At 43.7% G+C, this 18215-nt stretch overlaps 1 protein-coding gene and 1 long non-coding RNA gene across 5 annotated transcripts in view; one reads left to right on the top strand and one right to left on the bottom strand.

The window, feature by feature from the left end:
- Pex1 (peroxisomal biogenesis factor 1) overlaps positions 1–18215 on the top strand; it is a 38991-nt gene that overhangs the window by 8889 nt on the left and 11887 nt on the right. For all 4 annotated transcript variants that reach the window (XM_087658581.1, XM_087658583.1, XM_087658582.1 and 1 more), the window contains exons 3-15: positions 275–358; positions 916–1030; positions 1129–1892; positions 2999–3118; positions 5150–5273; positions 5493–5602; positions 6872–6951; positions 7984–8116; positions 11863–11959; positions 13470–13640; positions 15303–15457; positions 16947–17136; positions 17393–17559. In XM_087658581.1, the coding sequence (XP_087514707.1) occupies positions 275–358; positions 916–1030; positions 1129–1892; positions 2999–3118; positions 5150–5273; positions 5493–5602; positions 6872–6951; positions 7984–8116; positions 11863–11959; positions 13470–13640; positions 15303–15457; positions 16947–17136; positions 17393–17559 (2310 nt within the window). The remainder of the gene's footprint in view (positions 1–274; positions 359–915; positions 1031–1128; positions 1893–2998; positions 3119–5149; positions 5274–5492; positions 5603–6871; positions 6952–7983; positions 8117–11862; positions 11960–13469; positions 13641–15302; positions 15458–16946; positions 17137–17392; positions 17560–18215) is intronic.
- LOC147994731 (uncharacterized) lies at positions 2322–17489 on the bottom strand. The gene is made up of 2 exons (XR_015686353.1): positions 17365–17489; positions 2322–8457 (listed from the first exon to the last, which is right to left on the bottom strand). It is a non-coding gene; the product is annotated as an uncharacterized LOC147994731 (long non-coding RNA).

Here is an 18215-nt window from a genome sequence, read left to right as displayed (position 1 = left end):
CACTGTGAAAGATTTTTAAAAACTTGATATATTGAGTATATCAAGGCCTAGCTAAGAATAAGTACTTAATATTTGTTGTTTGAGACATGGAAGAAGGGAAAGACAAAGGCAGAGAGAGAGACAGAGAGAGACAGAGAGACAGAGAGACAGAGAGAGGCAGGCACAGAGAGACAGAGAGACAGAGACAGAGACACACAGTCGTACCTAAAGAGATAACTTATTTTCTAGCGATACAGGAAAGTCTTATAGGTGCTGTTTCATTTCTGATTCCCAGGTGTTTCTCAGGCCGTGTTCCCATGTGGTCTCATGCCAGCAGGTTGAGGTGGAGCCTCTCTCGGCAGACGACTGGGAGATACTGGTAAAGGAAAACTAAGTGCTCTTAACTGTCAGGTTAAAGGACATCTTAAGCATCAGTTGTTCGATTTCTCTGGGCTTCTCTATGTATTCCAAGTTAGCTCATATTTAAAGGATGACTTGGTAGAGATCTAATGTATAACATGAGAACCACAGATGAGCTAACCGTGGGGGTTATTTATTTATTTCAGATTTTCCAGACAGGGTTTCTCTGTGTAGCCTTGGCTGTCCTGGAACTTACTCTGTAGACCAGGCTGACCTTGAATTCAGAGATCACCCTCCCAAATGCTGGGATTGAAAGTGTGCACTACCACCACCAGGGGTGTGGTGGTGTCGAGGGGTGTGTGTGTGTGGGGGAATTAATTTTAAATAGACTGTAGTGCCTCTTGACATAGAAACAAAACAACAGTGGTTATCTGTGGTATTGCATCTGCCATGTGGTCCCATAGCATCAGGCACACTTCAGATGTAACAAGAAACTTTAAAATGCAAGAGTGGAGATTCCAGGGGTGGGAAAACCTGAGTGCAGCACGGTCTGACCTTGCTCTCTGTTGGTTCCAGGAGCTGCACGCCATTTCCCTTGAAGAACACCTTCTAGATCAGATTCGAATAGTTTTCCCTAAAGCCATCGTTCCCATCTGGGTTGACCAGCAGACCTACATATTTATCCAAATTGGTAGGTGATGCTGTAATATTTGCTGTCATTCCCTGCAGTAGAGTGCCAGGTCTGAAGCAGAGCTGAGCATGTACTAATGGGCTCTGTTCTCTACCCAGTCGCTCTGATGCCAACTGCCCCTTATGGAAGGCTAGAAACTAACACCAAACTCCTTATTCAGCCAAAGACCCGCCAAGCCAAAGAGAGCACATTTCCAAAAGAAGGCGATGCACGTGGACAAGCTCATAATTATGGGCGAGAACAGAAAGGAACGGTAAAGGAATTGCAAACCAAGCAGCTTCATAAGAACACAGAGGCTGTCCCTGTATCTAATGGAAGAAACCCGGAAGTCCCAGGTGACTCAGTGAAGCCACGCTGGTGGGCTGTGCTAGGAAGCATGTTTTCCTTTGGGCCTGACAACAAACAAGAGTCAGCTTGGGGCTCATTGGAACTCGGTGCTTTCAAAAACATGCAGTCACAGACTGTCCCTCTAGACAGTATTTTCAGAGTGTGCCAAGTTCAGCCTCCTAGTGTGCATAACACCCCTGCTAACTCCGTGTTTCACAAACACTGCACCGTCCATGTATTTCCATGGGACCAAGAATATTTTGATGTGGAGCCCAGCTTTACTGTGGTCTATGGGAAACTAGTTAAGCTACATTCTCCAAAACAACAGCAGGACAAAAGTAAGCAGGGCGTCCTGTTACCTGAAAAAGAGAAGCAACTGTCCCAGTCTCCAGGTCATAAGCGGATCGGCTCCGATGGCAGTGAGGAAGCTGCTGAGACCTGTGTGCTGAAGGTAGTCTGGAATGGACTGGAGGAGCTGAAGAATGCCACGGAGTTCACCAAAAGTCTAGAGCCTCTCCACCATGGGAAAGTCTGGGTTAGTACGAGGGTTATAATGTGGGAAGAAACTTGGGACTTGATCTTCCCAAAATTTTGAATTACTAACATGTAAATTGAATGCCAACATGAGGAGAGTTAGTCTCTAAAAGTAGCTGTGTGGAGTGAGCCTCTAAAAGTAGCTGTGTGGAGTGAGCCGTGTCTCTAGTCTCTCTTTAATCTTTTAATGTTTGTCAGTATTTGGGGAGATGAGAATTTGGGGGCATTGGAGTGATGCTTAAGAGCATTGTTGCTTTTGCAGAGTGCCTAGGTTTGACTTCCTGCACTCACATGTTGGCTCACGACCGTCTGTGACCCTAGTCCCAGGGGACCCCATACCCTCTTCTGACTTCCATTGGCATCAAGCATGCTTCCGAAGAATAGAATTCATACAGGCAGAACACACATGTAAAATATATCTAAGGAAATGTTTAAAGAATTTTTGACCATCTTTATTGAGATGAAATTTAAAGTGTACAATTTAATGTGTGTACAAGTTGTTTTTAGTATAATATTGTGTGATCATTGGATTGAACTGTACCCAAGGCAGATCATGGTTAGGTTTAACTACTCTAGCTTTCTCAGTTGTTCTCAACTTTCACACATAAACACAAAGAAGGCTCAAATGGTTACAGTGTTGCTAGTCTTCTTGTTTTTGTCTCCCCCAAACAAATGTGGGAAATTCTTCCCACACGGTGACTGTGTCAGGACATGAGACGTTTGGGGGGTGATTAGGTTATAAGGACGTAGGGTCCAGTGCAGCAGTTGTCATTGTGGGGGATGCCTACTCTGACTCCTCTTCTGCCCAGTGAGGATGCAGCAAGAGTCTCCTCACATGCATTCCTGTGAGAGCCTCGCCAGCACCAGCCCTGCCAGTGCCTTCATGGTGGACATCCCGGCTTATAAAGCAAGGATGAATTTCTGTAGCCTACTGCATGCTGTTTTGGTTAAAGTGGAAAGCAGTCAGAAACAACTACGAATCACTATGATATGATTGTGTATGAAGTCTATCATTTCACTTGGATTTAGAGAGAGTAGTATCAGTATTTGGGCTATGAAATACCTTAATCAGTCTTTGAATGTATTTATATTCTTTTTAAATTGCAGATTCCAGCTGACCTGAGAAAGAGACTCAACATAGAAATGCATGCAGTAGTCAGGATAACTCCACTGGAAACCACCCCTGTCATCCCAAGAGCCCTGAGATTACAACCTGCAGAGAACTTAGTGAGTTCAAACTGTGTTGTATCAAATTCTTCTATGGATGTTAATGATAATGTAATTCTTTTCTGGTAGCAGTTACATGACGTGGCATTTAACCATCCCCCAGTGAACCGTTGAGCTGCTTTACTTGTATTCATGTTATGCACTGCATTCTCTACCACCTTTTCCAAACCACTTCCCTCACTGCAAACAAAACTCAGCCATTACACCGTGACGCCCATCCCGTCCTTCGTCTCCTGACACCTTCTCTATGTTCTGAGTTTATTTATTCCAGATAGTGTGTAGACGTGGAGTCAGACGGTATCTGTCTTGTGTGTCTGATTCATTTCATTTCACACAATGTTTTCAAGGCCCTCCATATTGTGGCATGCATCAGAACTTCATTCTGTCATTAGTGGCTAATACTTCATTATACAGTTGTCTCTCCATCCAAATAGCGATGGACTTATGTGGCTGCTTCTTGTCGGCTCGTGGGATTCACGCTGCCGGGAGCAGCGGAGTATAAGTGTCTATTTGACTCTCTATTCTCTATTCCTGTGGGTATATACCTAGAAGTGATAATGTGGGTTTGTGGGTCAATAACTGTTTAATTTTAGAAGCAAATAAATCATTAGTAAGAAAATATGAATGTATCAGTTCATCTCTGGGTATTTTGTCTTCTTTTTTTTTTAATTGATATTTTGGAAGTAAGGATGGAGATGAGTTGGGAGAGTGTTAGTCTAGCTTCAACAAAGTCTGGGTTTGATTCTCAGATGCCTAATGAGGAATGATGCTGCCTACCTGTTAATACCAGCACTTGGCAGGTGGAGGCAGGAGGATGAGGAGTTCAAGGTTATCTTCAGCACCGCAGAATTCAAGGCCAGCCTAGCTACATGAGAAGATGGTGCCTTTTCTTAGTTAGCCTCCGCTTGGTAGTGATCGGCTTCTAAACTGAGCTTACGAGCAGGCGACTATATGAAGGGAAAGAACAGAAGTAGACCTGTCTGAGAAAAGGGAGAGCACAGGTCTACTATATCGGGAAAAGTGGCACCAATATTTTCTATATGATTTGTATGTGTGCACATGTGGGCAAGCAGGTGCGTGTGCTCATGTGCACAGCACGTGCTGGCCAGAGGATAACCTTTGATGTCATCCCTCAAACGCCACCCACTTTGTTTTCTGAGTCACAGTCCCTCACTGGCCTAGGACTTGGCAGGTACACTAGCTAGCCCAGGGCCCTAGGATCTACCTGTCTCCTCACCCCAAACCTTGAAGACTGGGCTCAGGTGCTCACATTTGAAAATGACCATCCCCACCCTCTATGAATTTTTATTATTCTAGTAATGTTACTGAGTGTCATTCATTGTCAGATGAGTTCTTAAGAACTGAACTTTTAAAACTTTAAAAATTAGCAATGGTTTTCCTATAATTTATTTTAGAGCTTTGAACAATTAACACTACTCATTTAGTGTGTAGGTAGACTGTGGTCCGCATTAAGAAAAGGGACAGTGGCTTAAACATATATGCTATTTAATTTTTCTCACGTTCAGGGAAGGTTGAAGTACTCATGGGTGGTTAACCTTGTTGTCAAGGACCTAGGTTCTGTAGCATTTTCTCTCCTGCTATCCTCAGCTGCTTTAGATACAAAACACTTGCAGTCTGAATGTCCTGTCTGAATTCTATGGACCAGTAGAACAAAGCAAGGCCCATGCTTCCTTGATGGGTTCCTTTGCCTTTCACTGGGGAGAGGCTCTCTGTGGCTGCTGACTACCACTGGCCACGGCGAGCTGCTTGTTTGGTGTTTGTCCCAGTGGGTGGACAGGAAAGGATCCCTCATAACCTTTGCTGTTTATACAAATGGTTCCTCGGGCTGGTTTGTCCTCAGCCCCTGTAAGTGTCACAGCAGATCATGCGTCAGCGTAGAACCTGAACACTGCATCGGTTGTATTTGGTAAGAGTTTACATGTTGTTGGGAAGGCATGCTAAAGTAAGTGTGTTGAGGTCACGGCAGATATTAGGATTCCTGATTTACTCTTCTGTCTTTTTCTCTGGCAGCCTAGAGACGTGAGTGAAGAAGAGGTAAAAGCTGTGTTCTCATCGTGGCTACAGGAGTCTGCCACCACCATGTTTCCTTTGATAATATCAAAGCAAGAATGTATTAAGCTGGAAATTAAAGATGGTGGGTAAAAGTGAGACTTTGTTTTTTCCTACTGAAATAGTTGTAACATCTAAACATTTCTTAATATTGTTTTTCCAAGTTGTGTCACACATGAACAGTGAAACATAACAGTGTTCTCTGTGTCAAAGAATGTCTTTAACTTAAATAAGTTTGATATTTCAAATCAAATTATTTCCTCTCTCTTTGTGTCCTAACTCTTTGTTACTTTCTTCTTAATAGGGTTGAAAGAGTTCTCTCTGAGCATAGTTCATTCTCAGGAAAAAGAGAAGGAACAAGGAAGAACTGTTTTTGTGTTGAGTCCCATTCTGCTGCAGAAGATCTCAGTACAAGTAATTATTCTATTGATGTGTAATGAAGCCATGCTTTTCCCTGCGACTAGTAAAGTCTGAGTGTCTCTGGAAGCTGACATCCAGAAGTAGATTAGAAAGCACACGAGAAGAGTAAGGGATAACTTGATTTTAAATATTTTACTCTATAATTTATCTCAACAAATTACTGATCTATCCTAAATGTAAACAATCAGTTAAGCACTGTTAAGTGTCAGATTTTTTCACTGATTATATAAACTGGTAAATGGGTCATGATTTAAAGTTCTACGAATGAAACAAATGGAGATTTAGTCTTAGAGGACTGATTCTTTTGTTTTTAAAGTTCGTATTTTGGGGCCAGTGAGATGGCTCAGTGGGTAAATGTGTTTGCCATACCAGCCTGGGGACCTGCCTTCCATTCCTGGAAGCTATGTTAAAGCTGGAAGGAGAGAGCCAGCCCCATCAAGGTTCTCCTCTGACCTCCACGTTGCACACGAGCCACTTCTTTTTTTTTTTTTCCTTTCTTTTTTTTTTTTTTTCCTTTTTTTTTTTTTGGAGCTGGGGACCGAACCCAGGGCCTTGCGCTTGCTAGGCAAGAGCTCTACCACTGAGCTAAATCCCCAACCCCAAGCCACTTCTAAATTGAAGTGCACACACACACACACACACACACACACACACACACACACACACACTCGAGTTGTCCTCTGATCTCCATATGTGCTCATGAGCGACCTCCACATTGATGTGCACACACATGCACACACATGCACACACACCAAAATCTTCTGCCCTCCACACGTGCGCTGCAGCACCTGATCCACTTCTTGTTAGATTGTTTTTGACAGTTGTTAAAATTCTTTGCTCACACTGCTTTTCTTCCGGAGTGTCTGAGTGTTTTAGAATACTGCTCTCCACGTCTGCTTGCTGCCGTGGAGCGAAGCTGTGCCCGTTGTTTAGCAGTTGAGTGGTTTGGACCCAGACACTGTTTCTTTATCTCTGAAATGTGGTCGAGGGGATGCCCTTCAGAAAGGGGGCAAATGTAAGAACAGTTATGGCACTAATGGAAGAGTGCACACCCTCGTGTGTCACCAGCAGCCTCGGTCCTCCTGCTGCGAGCTTCTGTGTTCCATGCTCGAGCCCCTGGCCATCAGGGGGTCTCAGGCCATGTTCTCGGTGCTCGACAGCTCCTTTCTCTGTTAACAAAGTTGGTGATTCTCTTTCTGGGACTCAGGAAACAAACAAAAGACAAGCTGGAAATGTAAAACTGACTTTTCTTTGCTGCCGTAGGTCCTTCTAGAGCCCATGATCGGAGAACACAGTGAGGAAATTGACATTCTTCTTCCCTCTTTAACACTGAGCTCTTTGGGGTAAGAGGCCATGGTCCAATGAGTATGTTTACAGACTGCTTTGGGTGCTCTCTGGCAGCCACATGTACACGTGTGTTACGTGGCCAGGAATGCCAAAGATGAGGAGATAACTGTCAAGATTACTCCTGTCCTCACATAGGTAGGAAGCTGACCTTGTCTCCTTAGGTAGTGGTTTTATTAGAGATTCTACTTTGAGACTTGACTTGTGAGATGAAAGTTAGCCCAGATCACCTGATCATTGTACTTGACCAAAACAGTAGTGATCGGAACCAATAAAAGCATCTTAATAGCTAAATCTGGTTGAGTGGTGAAAAATATTTCAAATTAAGTTATCCTTTCACTATTTTATTGTAAAAATTAGCAAGTTTTTGGTATTTTTTTTCATCTTTTCAGAAAAATGAACCTGAAATGGTGGCCCTCCTTGTTTCTTTATTATGTGCTGTGTGTGGGAGCCACAGGCGCATTTGCATGAGAGCTTCTGTGCTTATGCTGGGTGGAAGAGCCTTTAACCTCTACTGTTCTAGTGAAAGAGTTAAACCGTGAAGAGGTGCAGCAGTGTGCAGTAATGTGAAGTAGACTCTCTTTGGAGTCCACTTTCAGGAGTTTTCGTTTCCTTTCTGTTTTTATGAACAAAATCATAGTAGAGCTCAAGAAATAGCATAGATTCAAGTTTGCCTAAGACGCAGTGAAGCTAGGTTTCAAAGGGAAACTCCAGAGGAGCTGAGGCTTTGATTACCCCAGTAAGTAAGGGGCTGTTTGTGGTAGTGTTGATTACCAAACTGAAAGCCATGGGGATGGGAGCACTGCTGTGTGCTAGCAGACCCCGCAAGCAGCCGTTAGCGACATTTCAGCGTTGCACATGTCTGAAAGCTGCACATCAGAGAGTCTCCTACCATCAGCTTAAGTGAAGGAAGCTCCTCAGACCTTACTCCTGTGACATCACTAACTAGCCCAGGAAGGAAGGCTTCAGCCTTTTATAGCCAGGTCTTGCGTGCTTGGTCTTTGTCACATAAGAATCTGTGTGTTTTGCAGCGGTGTGAGTTCCTTAAGTGTATCTGCCATGGAACACATCACTCACAGTCTCCTGGGACGCCCTTTGTCTCGGCAGCTGATGGCCCTCGTTGCCGGACTGAGGAATGGGGCTCTTTTGATCACTGGAGGAAAGGTATTCAGTTAAAATGTGCTTCTCCTCAATAGCTAGTCACATTTTATGCTTTCTTTTGATTTTACTTATATATTTTATAGATCTTTTAATAGGTGTGTGCCTATTAGGTATGTGTGCCTGTTAGGAACTAGGGAAGTAATCATGAATTCATTTGCCCTCTTGTCTTAGGGTTCTAGTGCTGTGAAGACACACCCTGACCACAGCAACTCTTATGCAGGAAACGATTTAACTGGGGCTGGCTCACAGGTTCAGAGGTTCAGTCCATTATCATCATGGTGGGAGCATGGCAGTGTGCAGGCAGAACGGTGCTGGAGAAGGAGCTGAGAGGTCTACATCGTGACCTGAAACGAGCAAAAGGGGACTGTGAGTCACACTGGGCCTAGCTTGAGCATAGGAGACCTAAAATCCGACCCCCTCCGCGACACACCTTCCCCACAAGGCCACACCTCCTAATGGTGTCACTCTCTGTGAACCAAGCACTTAAGCACAGGATCTGTGGGGGCCGTTCCTGTTCACAGCAACACACCTCTCAACCCCACTTTGTGTCAGTTGATAAGATTATGTGATTTTAGTGGCTATCCTACTGATAAGGTTATTAGTAGTATTGCTATATATATTTTTAAAATAAATTCCACTTGGTTGTGGTGTTCTTTTTTTTTTTTTTTTTTTTTTTAAAGATTTATTTATTCATTTATTATATATAAGTACACTGTAGCTGTCTTCAGACACACCAGAAGAGGGCATCGGGTCTCCTTACAGATGGTTGTGAGCCACCATGTGGTTGCTGGGAATTGAACTCAGGACCTCTGGAAGAGCAGTCGGGTGCTCTTAACCGCTGAGCCATCTCTCCAGCCCGGTTGTGGTGTTCTTACTAGCATTCTGTTTGCATTTATGGGAGACACTAGTCTGCAGCTTCAGCTGCTGTTCTTTCTTGTCTAGATGTACAGTCAGTGTGATGGTGTGGCCCAGGGAGTGCACCATTAGGAGGTGTGGCCTTGTTGGAGTAGGTGTGTCGCTGTGGGCATGGGCTTTAATACCCTCAGCTCCTCCTGCACCAGCCTGCCTGGATGCTGCCATGTTCCCTGCTTTGATGACAATGGACTGAACCTCAGAACCTGTAAGCCAACCCCAATTTAATGTCCTTATAAGAGTTGCCTTGGTCATGGTGTCTGTTCATTGCAGTCAAACCCTAACTAAGACATTCAGTGTTTTACTTGCTCATAAAATGAGCTGTCAAGTGTCCCCTCATTTCTGTGCAGAAGAGACTTTAAAGTTGGCATTGATTCATTCTTAAATGCTTTGTCAATATCTGCAGCAAACCCATCCAAGCATGGAGACTCCTTAATGCAATAGCTTTTTTTTTTTTTTAAATGCAACGATCGACTGCATATTCTTAATGCTTACAGGACTGCTCAGATGTCTGTTTCATCTTGATTGACAAACAGTTGTTGGCTTTTAAAGACTTGGTCCAGTTCTTCTACAATGTCAAATTTATGAGCATAATGTTATTTTCTCTTACTTTCCTTTAGTTCCAGATTCCTGCAGGTTCTGTTGTGCTACCCTGTTTCCTGACACTAGAGATGTTTTTTCTTTTTACTTCTGTTGTCTTGATTGAGATCCCTGACCTCTTTAAGGCCTACTGTCTTACTCTCCATCACTGCTGTGCTATTTCCCATACCCAAAGGCCAGCGTGTGGTTGTTGGAGAGATGCTTCATTGGTTGAAGATGCTCAATGCTTTTGCAGAGTGTAGAGTTGAGTCTCAGCAGCCACATTGGGTGGCTCACAACCACCTGTAATTACAGCTCCCAGATGACACAGTGCTCTCTTCCAACCTCCACGGGGTCTGCACACACACACACACACACACACACACACACACACACACACCACACACACACACACACCACACACACACACTACACCCCACACACACACATACACACACACACACAGAGCACACACACAGAGCACACACACACCACACACACACACACACCACACACACACTACACACCCCCCCACACACATACACACACACATACACACACACACCACACACACACACACACACCACACACACACTACACACCCCCCCACACACATACACACACACATACACACACACACCACACACACACAGAGCACACACACACACATACACACAGAGCACAACACACACACACCCACACACACACACGCAGAGCACACACACACACACAGAGCACACACACCACACACACACACCACACACAGAGCACACACACACACACCACACACACACACAGAGCACAACACACACACCACACACAGAGCACACACACCACACACACACACCCCCCACACACACACACGCAGAGCACACACACACACAGAGCACACACACCACTCACACACACACACACACACCACACATACACACACACACACACACACAGAGCACACACACCACTCACACACACACACACCACACATACACACACACACACACAGAGCACATACACCACACACACACACACACCACACATACACACACACACAGAGCACACACACACGCAGAGCACACACACCACACACACACACACACACACAGAGCACACACACCACACACACACACACACCACACAGATCACACATTAAAACAAGTCTTATACATAATCTTTAAATACAAACAAAAGCCCCAAAGTGTAGTCTTGGTTAGCCATAATGCTTTTACAATTAAAGACATTAAAGTCTCTTCATTTCTCTTCACTCCATTTAAATAACTTTTCTTGTTTCTAGTCTAGTTTCTTTTTCCTATTTTATGTAAACATAGGAACTATTCTTTGTCCTTCTTTAAGACTACATTATCATGGTAAAGTACCTATTCTTAAGAAACCTTATTCTGTGTCTACAAAAGCAGACTTCTGAAGTCCCTCCTAGAGTACCGTAGCCAGTAGAAGAACATTCCTATTTCAGTTCTGCTTTTATGCATTTGTAACAAATACAGAATGCTTAGAAGGATGAAAACACTTGATGTAGGGGGAGTTTTCACCTGAGGTCTTTCACCCTTTTTACTAAGTATACTTGTTTTTAATTTTTACAAATTATTTTAGAATGAAAAAAAGTCAAAGCTTGTATTTGAAAAAAATGCTCATTATGAATGTAAGCAAGTGTTGAGTCTTTTGTTCCTCTATCAGAGTAGACAATCTGGGAGCTGAATTGTCTCTCAAGGGCAGTGAATGTGCCTGTAATCCCAGCCACTGCATGCCATATAATCATCTGTCACAGGAAACAAAGTGTGTGAAGGTTGTACTCCACATTAATTGGTAGCTACAGTAATGGCCACAAATCATTAAGAAAGGAGTAATTAAAATATTTATTCCATGTAATTGGGATATTAAGTAATCTACTTTTCTCTTAAAATATTTGAAATTAAATAATAATTTATTTATTTTAAAAATTATTTTATATTAATCATATCTTGTATCAACAAAGTATTATTTTTAAAGGTTTTTTTATTTAAATGCTATCAGTAGTAGTAACTGGCAAGTGTAGAAATGAGTTTATTTTTCTATTTGTGCACTCTTTTGAACACACGATGCCTAACAGATTAAGAGCCTTATTTTAGTAGCACAGAATCCCACACTGCAAATGGACTGGTGTCTGCCTATCAGTCAATGAGGCTGAATCTTGGTGGCCACTGCAGTGACAGAAGCTACCTCTGTAACTAAGTCTGTTGAGTGTTGAGGAAGTGACTGTCTTCCAGGGAAGCGGGAAATCAACGTTAGCTAAAGCCATCTGTAAGGAAGCACATGACGCTCTGGATGCCCACGTGGAGATGGTCGACTGCAAAGCTTTACGAGGTAGGAATGAGTGCACACAAGTCCCCTTTTGTAGACAGGAATGAATTAGTAATGCTATTAATACAGTTATGTGGTTTTTAAACTTTTATTTTTGTCTTTTAGTTATTGAAAATCCTTAGATATTGGGTATCGGGGCGTGTGACATAAGTCTTTAATCCCAGGACTTGCAAAGCAGAGGCAGGCGGATTTCTGTGAGTTTGAGGCAGGCCTGATCTACAGAGCAAGTTTCAGAGCAGCCAAGACTACACAGAGAAACCCTGTCTCGAAAAGCTAAAAAAAAAAGGAAAATCTTTAGAAACTTGAAGGCTTTGTCTTCCTGATGTTTGTGATAAAATCCCTAAAACTCTGTCGACAATCTGATGGAAGCCACGTTTTTTAAAGTGAAAACTCTGTAGAAATACCTCATGTGCTGCTCCAAGCATTTAGAGTCAGCTACATTTGAGTCCACCTTTGATGAACTGCTGGAAACTGGTAGTACTCATGCGCTGGGTCAGTGGGTGGCTTTGGGTGGGTGGCAACCAGAGGAATTGCAGTTGACCTTGGAACACTTGTTGGTTTGTGTGTGTGTATTAGGGGTGCAGTTGATATTTCAAGACAGGGTTTCTCTGTTAGCCCCTGGCTGTCCTGGATCTCACTCTATAGACCAGGACCTTGAACTCATAGAAATCCACCTGCCTCTACCTCCCAGGTACAGGGATTAAAGACACATGTTACTCCTGCCTGTCCCACTTGTGTGTTTTTTAAAGTCTAGCGTTTGTGTTCTTATCTGTTTAGTTAAAGCATGAGGTTGGAACTGTTTTACTTTGAACAAGTAACTTGCTTCTGGGTTTCCACTAGCACCCTGTTCCCAGCCTTTTTAGCTTATGTGTTTTCTGAGTGCATAATAAGGAAGAAACAACATTGTATAGATGTATGGAATTTTCAAAGAATAAATAAAAATATATTTTAAAGCAAGATAAAGAAAGCTTTTGAAAGCTCCTTATTTCATTTGCTACAAAGGAGGTTTCAATCTTCTTTGAAGCCCCATGGGGGAAAATTTAGTTTAGAGCTAAGTATCAGGAAACTTATGCATTAGATTACAGATCTGTAAACCTTCCGTCTTTTGGAAATCAATACTTTGTACCACACCTGAAGCAATCTTGAATCCAGATGTATCATAGAAATCTAGGAACTTTAGGGTCTCCAGGCAATTGCTAGGTTGATTCAGATCTCTGCCCCTTACTCTGGTTTATGTTTCTATGTCCCATTTAGTTCACAACCATAAGCTGTCTGAAGCCCTGGAGTGTGGCTGAGTGCATACAGACAAGAGTCAGAGTAGCACATTCCTGTCCTTTGTGATACATTGGCATTTTGTGTCCTTGGAGACTTAGGAATTGAATGATTAGCAAGTTGTTTGATTGGTATATTAATAAAACATGGGTTTAATATCAACAGATAAACTAGTGCTTTCAAGAGGAGCCTAAACTTCCCATGCTTGCAATAACACTGAATCCACATCTTGTGTGTCTAGGAAAAAGGCTTGAAAGCATACAAAAAGCCCTAGAGGTGGCTTTCTCAGAGGCAGCCTGGAGGCAGCCATCCGTCATTCTGCTGGATGACCTGGACCTCATTGCTGGATTACCGAGCACCCCAGAGCATGAGCACAGCCCTGAAGCAGTGCAGAGCCAACGGCTTGCACACGGTAATGGTCCCCTACTGGGTTGGGAGCTTTTTCAGTTGTCAGTCAACATTTTTCGACTTAGTGGTAAAGTGAATTTTTACATTTTTAATTAGATTTATTTATTTATTTATTTATTTATTTATTTATTTATTTATTACTCATTCACTAGTTGGGGGTGGCACCCATAATGCCTGAGTGTATCTATTGGAGGTCAGAGGAGTCCTTCTCTCCTTCCACCATGCAGGCCCTGGAGACTGACCTTAGCTTGCCAGGCTTGGTGGCACAGGGAATACAGTACATGCTTATTGCTTGTTCCTTTGAGTGCCTGGTAGCAATTCTCAGCTCTGTATTAGAAAATGGCAGAGCAAGAGCAGGGACATCCCTTGACTATGACTGGCCTTCCCGCTCTGCCTCACTTCTGGAGGCTGTTGTGTTACAGACTTCCTCTGTGTCTGTTTCACTGGCAGGTCTTGTTGAATACTTCTTTGTATTCAGCCTTCTCAAGGTCCAGGAGATGAAAGGAAGCGATGTCAATGCAGAATAGCGGCAGCAATGGTGGCTGCTGTGTAGGATGCAGAGGGCGTGCCTTGAGAGTCCCTGCGGGTATCTCCTGGTGTTATAAGTCAGCAAATGGAAAGTGACAGAGATAAGGATTTGGGCCAGGTTAACCAACTAGACAGTGGTAAGATGCACTGTGAGGGGATGTGCAGTGTGGTGTGTGTGAGCATCCAACCCCAAGAGAGCGCAGTAGGCCACAAGGGTTGCAAGGAAGACTTCCAGAGATGCTGGTGACTGAACCGAGTTTTAATGGAAAGATGAAAGTGAACAGGCAGCAAAAGAAGGACAGTTCACAGGGAAAGGTGCAAGAGATTATACTGCATCGAGGAATACACCGTTGGTTGTAGCGTACAGTGTGAGGAGGAAGTGGTGGGGAGGAAGGGCTGTAAGAATTGACAGTATTGGGCTGGAGAGATGGCTCATCGGTTAAGAGCACTGACTGCTCTTCCAGAGGTCCTGAGTTCAATTCCCAGCAACCACATGGTGGTTTACAACCATCTGTAATGGGATCTGATGCCCTCTTCTAGTGTGTCTGAAGACAGCTACAGTTACTTATATGCATAAAATAAATAAATAAACCTTTAAAAAAAAAAAAGAATTGACAGTATTGCCTCACGGTCCTAGAGAGCTGAGGTCAACCAAACTATAGCAAGAGTAGCTTCCATTAGATGAACTAGAGTTGATCTCAAAGGAAAGCCGCAGCTCTCTGGATCAGGACTCAGAGATGCATTACACTAATGCTTATTTCAGTTCTCCTCAGCCAGAGTCCGCCAAGCCTTGGATAGAAAGAGGTTTATTCAGGGAGTGTTAGGAACACAGCCTGTTCTGCTAATAACCATGACAGCGTGGGCATTTACCCTCCTTCTAGAGCATTCACTTCTAAGATGTCCTTCTGGTTTTGATTCACTTACTTTGTAAGATCCAGGAGTGCCCGACCTCAGTGGAAATGTTGTGAGTTTACAGGATTTCCTACACTTCCGTTTGACTCAGCACGTCAGTGGCTGCGTTTTATACGTGGTGGAGCTGTTCCGTCCTGTAGCTAACATGAGTGTTAGCATTTTAATGAGTATTCAGTTAAATGCTCATGGTTTGCTCCGAGCTTTATGCTCCTTTGCTTCATTCTAGCTTTGAACAATATGATCAAAGAGTTTGTTTCCATGGGAAGCTTGGTCGCGCTCATCGCCACGAGCCAGCTCCAGCACTCTCTCCATCCTTCCCTTGTCTCTGCTCAAGGAGTCCACACATTTCAGTGCATCCAGCACATCCAGCCTCCTGATCAGGTAACTCACATCAGGTTATTGCCCTATATTCTTTTTCTTGGAAACTGTTTTCACTTTAATAGTTACTGCATCCAGGAGGTTGTGTAGCTATTTAAGAGCAACACGTGTAGTTTGAGGGCACAAATTATAATTTATAATCATCTAAAATGTTATGTACTTGCTAAGGAAATGGATTTCTTAGAGTTAGTATTTTTTCTAAATGAGGATGAAGTGAAATTGAAAACTAGACATCATTTAACAGTTTGACGAAGCACCCCTGCCCACTTCAGGACCCTACGCTCACCAAGCATTTGGTGACCAGGAGCAGGAGGACGTATTCTCAGACTGGCAAGCACACTGGAGACACATAAGAATTTTACGATCCTTGTCTGGTTCTACCTTTACTATTCAAGCTCTTTCCCTTTAACTATTACTGAAAAAGCAGAGGCTCAGTGATAAAGAGCTTGCCCAGTATGTGTGAGGGCCCTAGATTCATTACTCAGCACCAAAAAAGCAAAGAAAGAATGGCAGTGATATTGGTTGTCTTGCTAAGGCTACTCCTGCTGGGATCAAGCACCATGAGCTACAGTAGCTTGAAGGGAGCAGGGTTTCTTTCACTCACACTTCCATATAGCAATTCATCCTCAAAAGCACAGGGAGGGAGCTGTTTACTGTCTTGTTCCCATGGCTTGCTCATGGCTGCTCAGACTGCTTTCTTACACAACCAGGACCACCAGTCGAGGGATGGCACCACCCAGAACGGCCTGAGTCCTGCCACATCAACAACTAATTAAGAAAATACCCTGTAGGCCTGCCTACAGCTAGATTTTTATGGAGCCATTTTCTTGACTGAGGCTCCTTCCTCTCTGATGTCTCTAGCTTGTGTAAAGTTGACATCAAACTCTCCTACACTTTGGTTACTGAATATGTTTTTAGAAATGTTATAGGAACAAAAACCAACCAAACAAAAAAACCTGTTAACAATCAGAGTGCTACTTAAAATGCTCCTTATTAGAGAAAGAAATGGCAATCTTGTATCAGTGTGGTTTCTGACAATTTACTGAGGAACGCTTGAAGTACAATTTTAGACCAGACACAAAAAGAGAGCCCTTTGATAGGATCATGGACGAAGCAGAGAGCTTATTTGTGATTTTGAAGGGAAGGGGCCCCAGCCTCACGTGATATCTAAGTGACTGTTAGCTCCACCTTCAACCACTCGAGAGCTCTTCATCATGTGCTTCAGACCTGGGAGGGAGTACATGATCCCGTGCTGTGTGAGGGCAGCTAGGAGCTGCTATGCCAAGTGGACAGAGTTGCCTGCCGCAGTGCCTGTGGGTGCCTAGAGGGCTGTGCGGTCCCAGTTTGTGTAAGTGCGTTCTGTGATGTTCACACACTGATGACATTGCCCGCCGAGGCTATTCTCTGATTATATGTCATCGCTAAGTGACATGGAACTCATGAAATGTACCCTTGAAAAATTAATAATCTGAATTTTGTGTTTTTTCTTAAGGAACAGAGATGTGAAATTCTGCATAGTGTTGTGAAGAATAAACTGGGCTGTGATATAAGCAAGTCCCCTGACTTGGACCTGAAGTGCATAGCTAAAGAGACGGAGGCGTTTGTGGCTCGAGACTTTACAGTTCTCGTGGACCGAGCCATACACTCCTCTCTCTCTCGCCAGCAGAACCCCACCAGGGAAGGTATGTGTACAAACCTGGACTCCTTCTCCCCGGGACTAGAGTCAGGGCAGAGCGAGAATTACATACATTCGGCTTCACGGGGTCTTTGTGTAGCCAGCCAGTATGACAGTATATTTAAAACTGAATTGGTCTTGGAGGCACGTGCCTATAACCCCATCACTCAGGAGCTCCAGGCTCATTTCTTTGGGTTTGATGCTAGATAGAGCTACGTAGCTAGTGAGATCTTACCTAAAAAATTTTGTTTATTTTTAAACAGGATTGACTTTAACAACAGCAGACTTCCAAAAGGCTCTCCGTGGATTTCTTCCTGCTTCTCTGCGAAATGTCAACTTGCATAAACCTAGAGACCTGGGCTGGGACAAGATCGGTGGATTACATGAAGTTCGGCAGATACTCATGGATACTATCCAGTTACCAGCCAAGGTAAGAGAACACATGGACCCACATGAACAGAGTACCAATGGCCAGAAGAAACCCTGAACCACGGCTATGGCTTTATTTGTTACCTCATCCAATTTCCAGTTGATCGACAAGTACTTACTGAGTTACCAAACCAAACAGGATTTGGATATTTTCTTGGCCTGTAAATGTAAATCCATTTTGGCATGAATATCTTAACTGTGTTTTGCTCAAGTCACTCAGATTTGCTAAAGCACAGTGAGCCGTCCGTCTGCTGGGATCTCAACAGAAGCTGATAGGAAGAGTGCAGGACACGGAGTCCTCTGAGCACACAGGACGGGGATTATGCAGACGTTTGGACTCGGGGAACTAGTGTGGAAGGGCAGAGTTTAGAGCGGGCAGTGAACCAGGTGGCTGGGAAGATGAAGGCTGTAGGTAGAGTCTAGGGCATAGTGTGTTAGATCAGGAAGACTGAGAAATGAGTTGTGTGAGATCCGGGAGTCATGCAAAGTAAAGAGACGATTAAGGGTTGGGGTTGCTGTGATGGATGGCAACTCTTGGGAAGAGTTGTTGTCAGGGCCTGGGATGGGCTGAGTACCGCGCACAATCATAGGTTTATGCCTAGGGGAGGAGAAATTGGCATAGAATTACTAGGCAGCAACATCAAAGGCTGAGTTTCA

The sequence above is a fragment of the Rattus norvegicus genome, chromosome 4 (genome assembly GCF_021556685.1).
Source record: "Rattus norvegicus strain SHRSP/BbbUtx chromosome 4, alternate assembly SHRSP_T2T, whole genome shotgun sequence".
Classification (NCBI taxonomy): Eukaryota; Metazoa; Chordata; class Mammalia; order Rodentia; family Muridae; genus Rattus; species Rattus norvegicus.
Note: the sequence above shows the minus strand (reverse complement) of the source record. Positions and strands in the feature narration are given on the sequence as shown.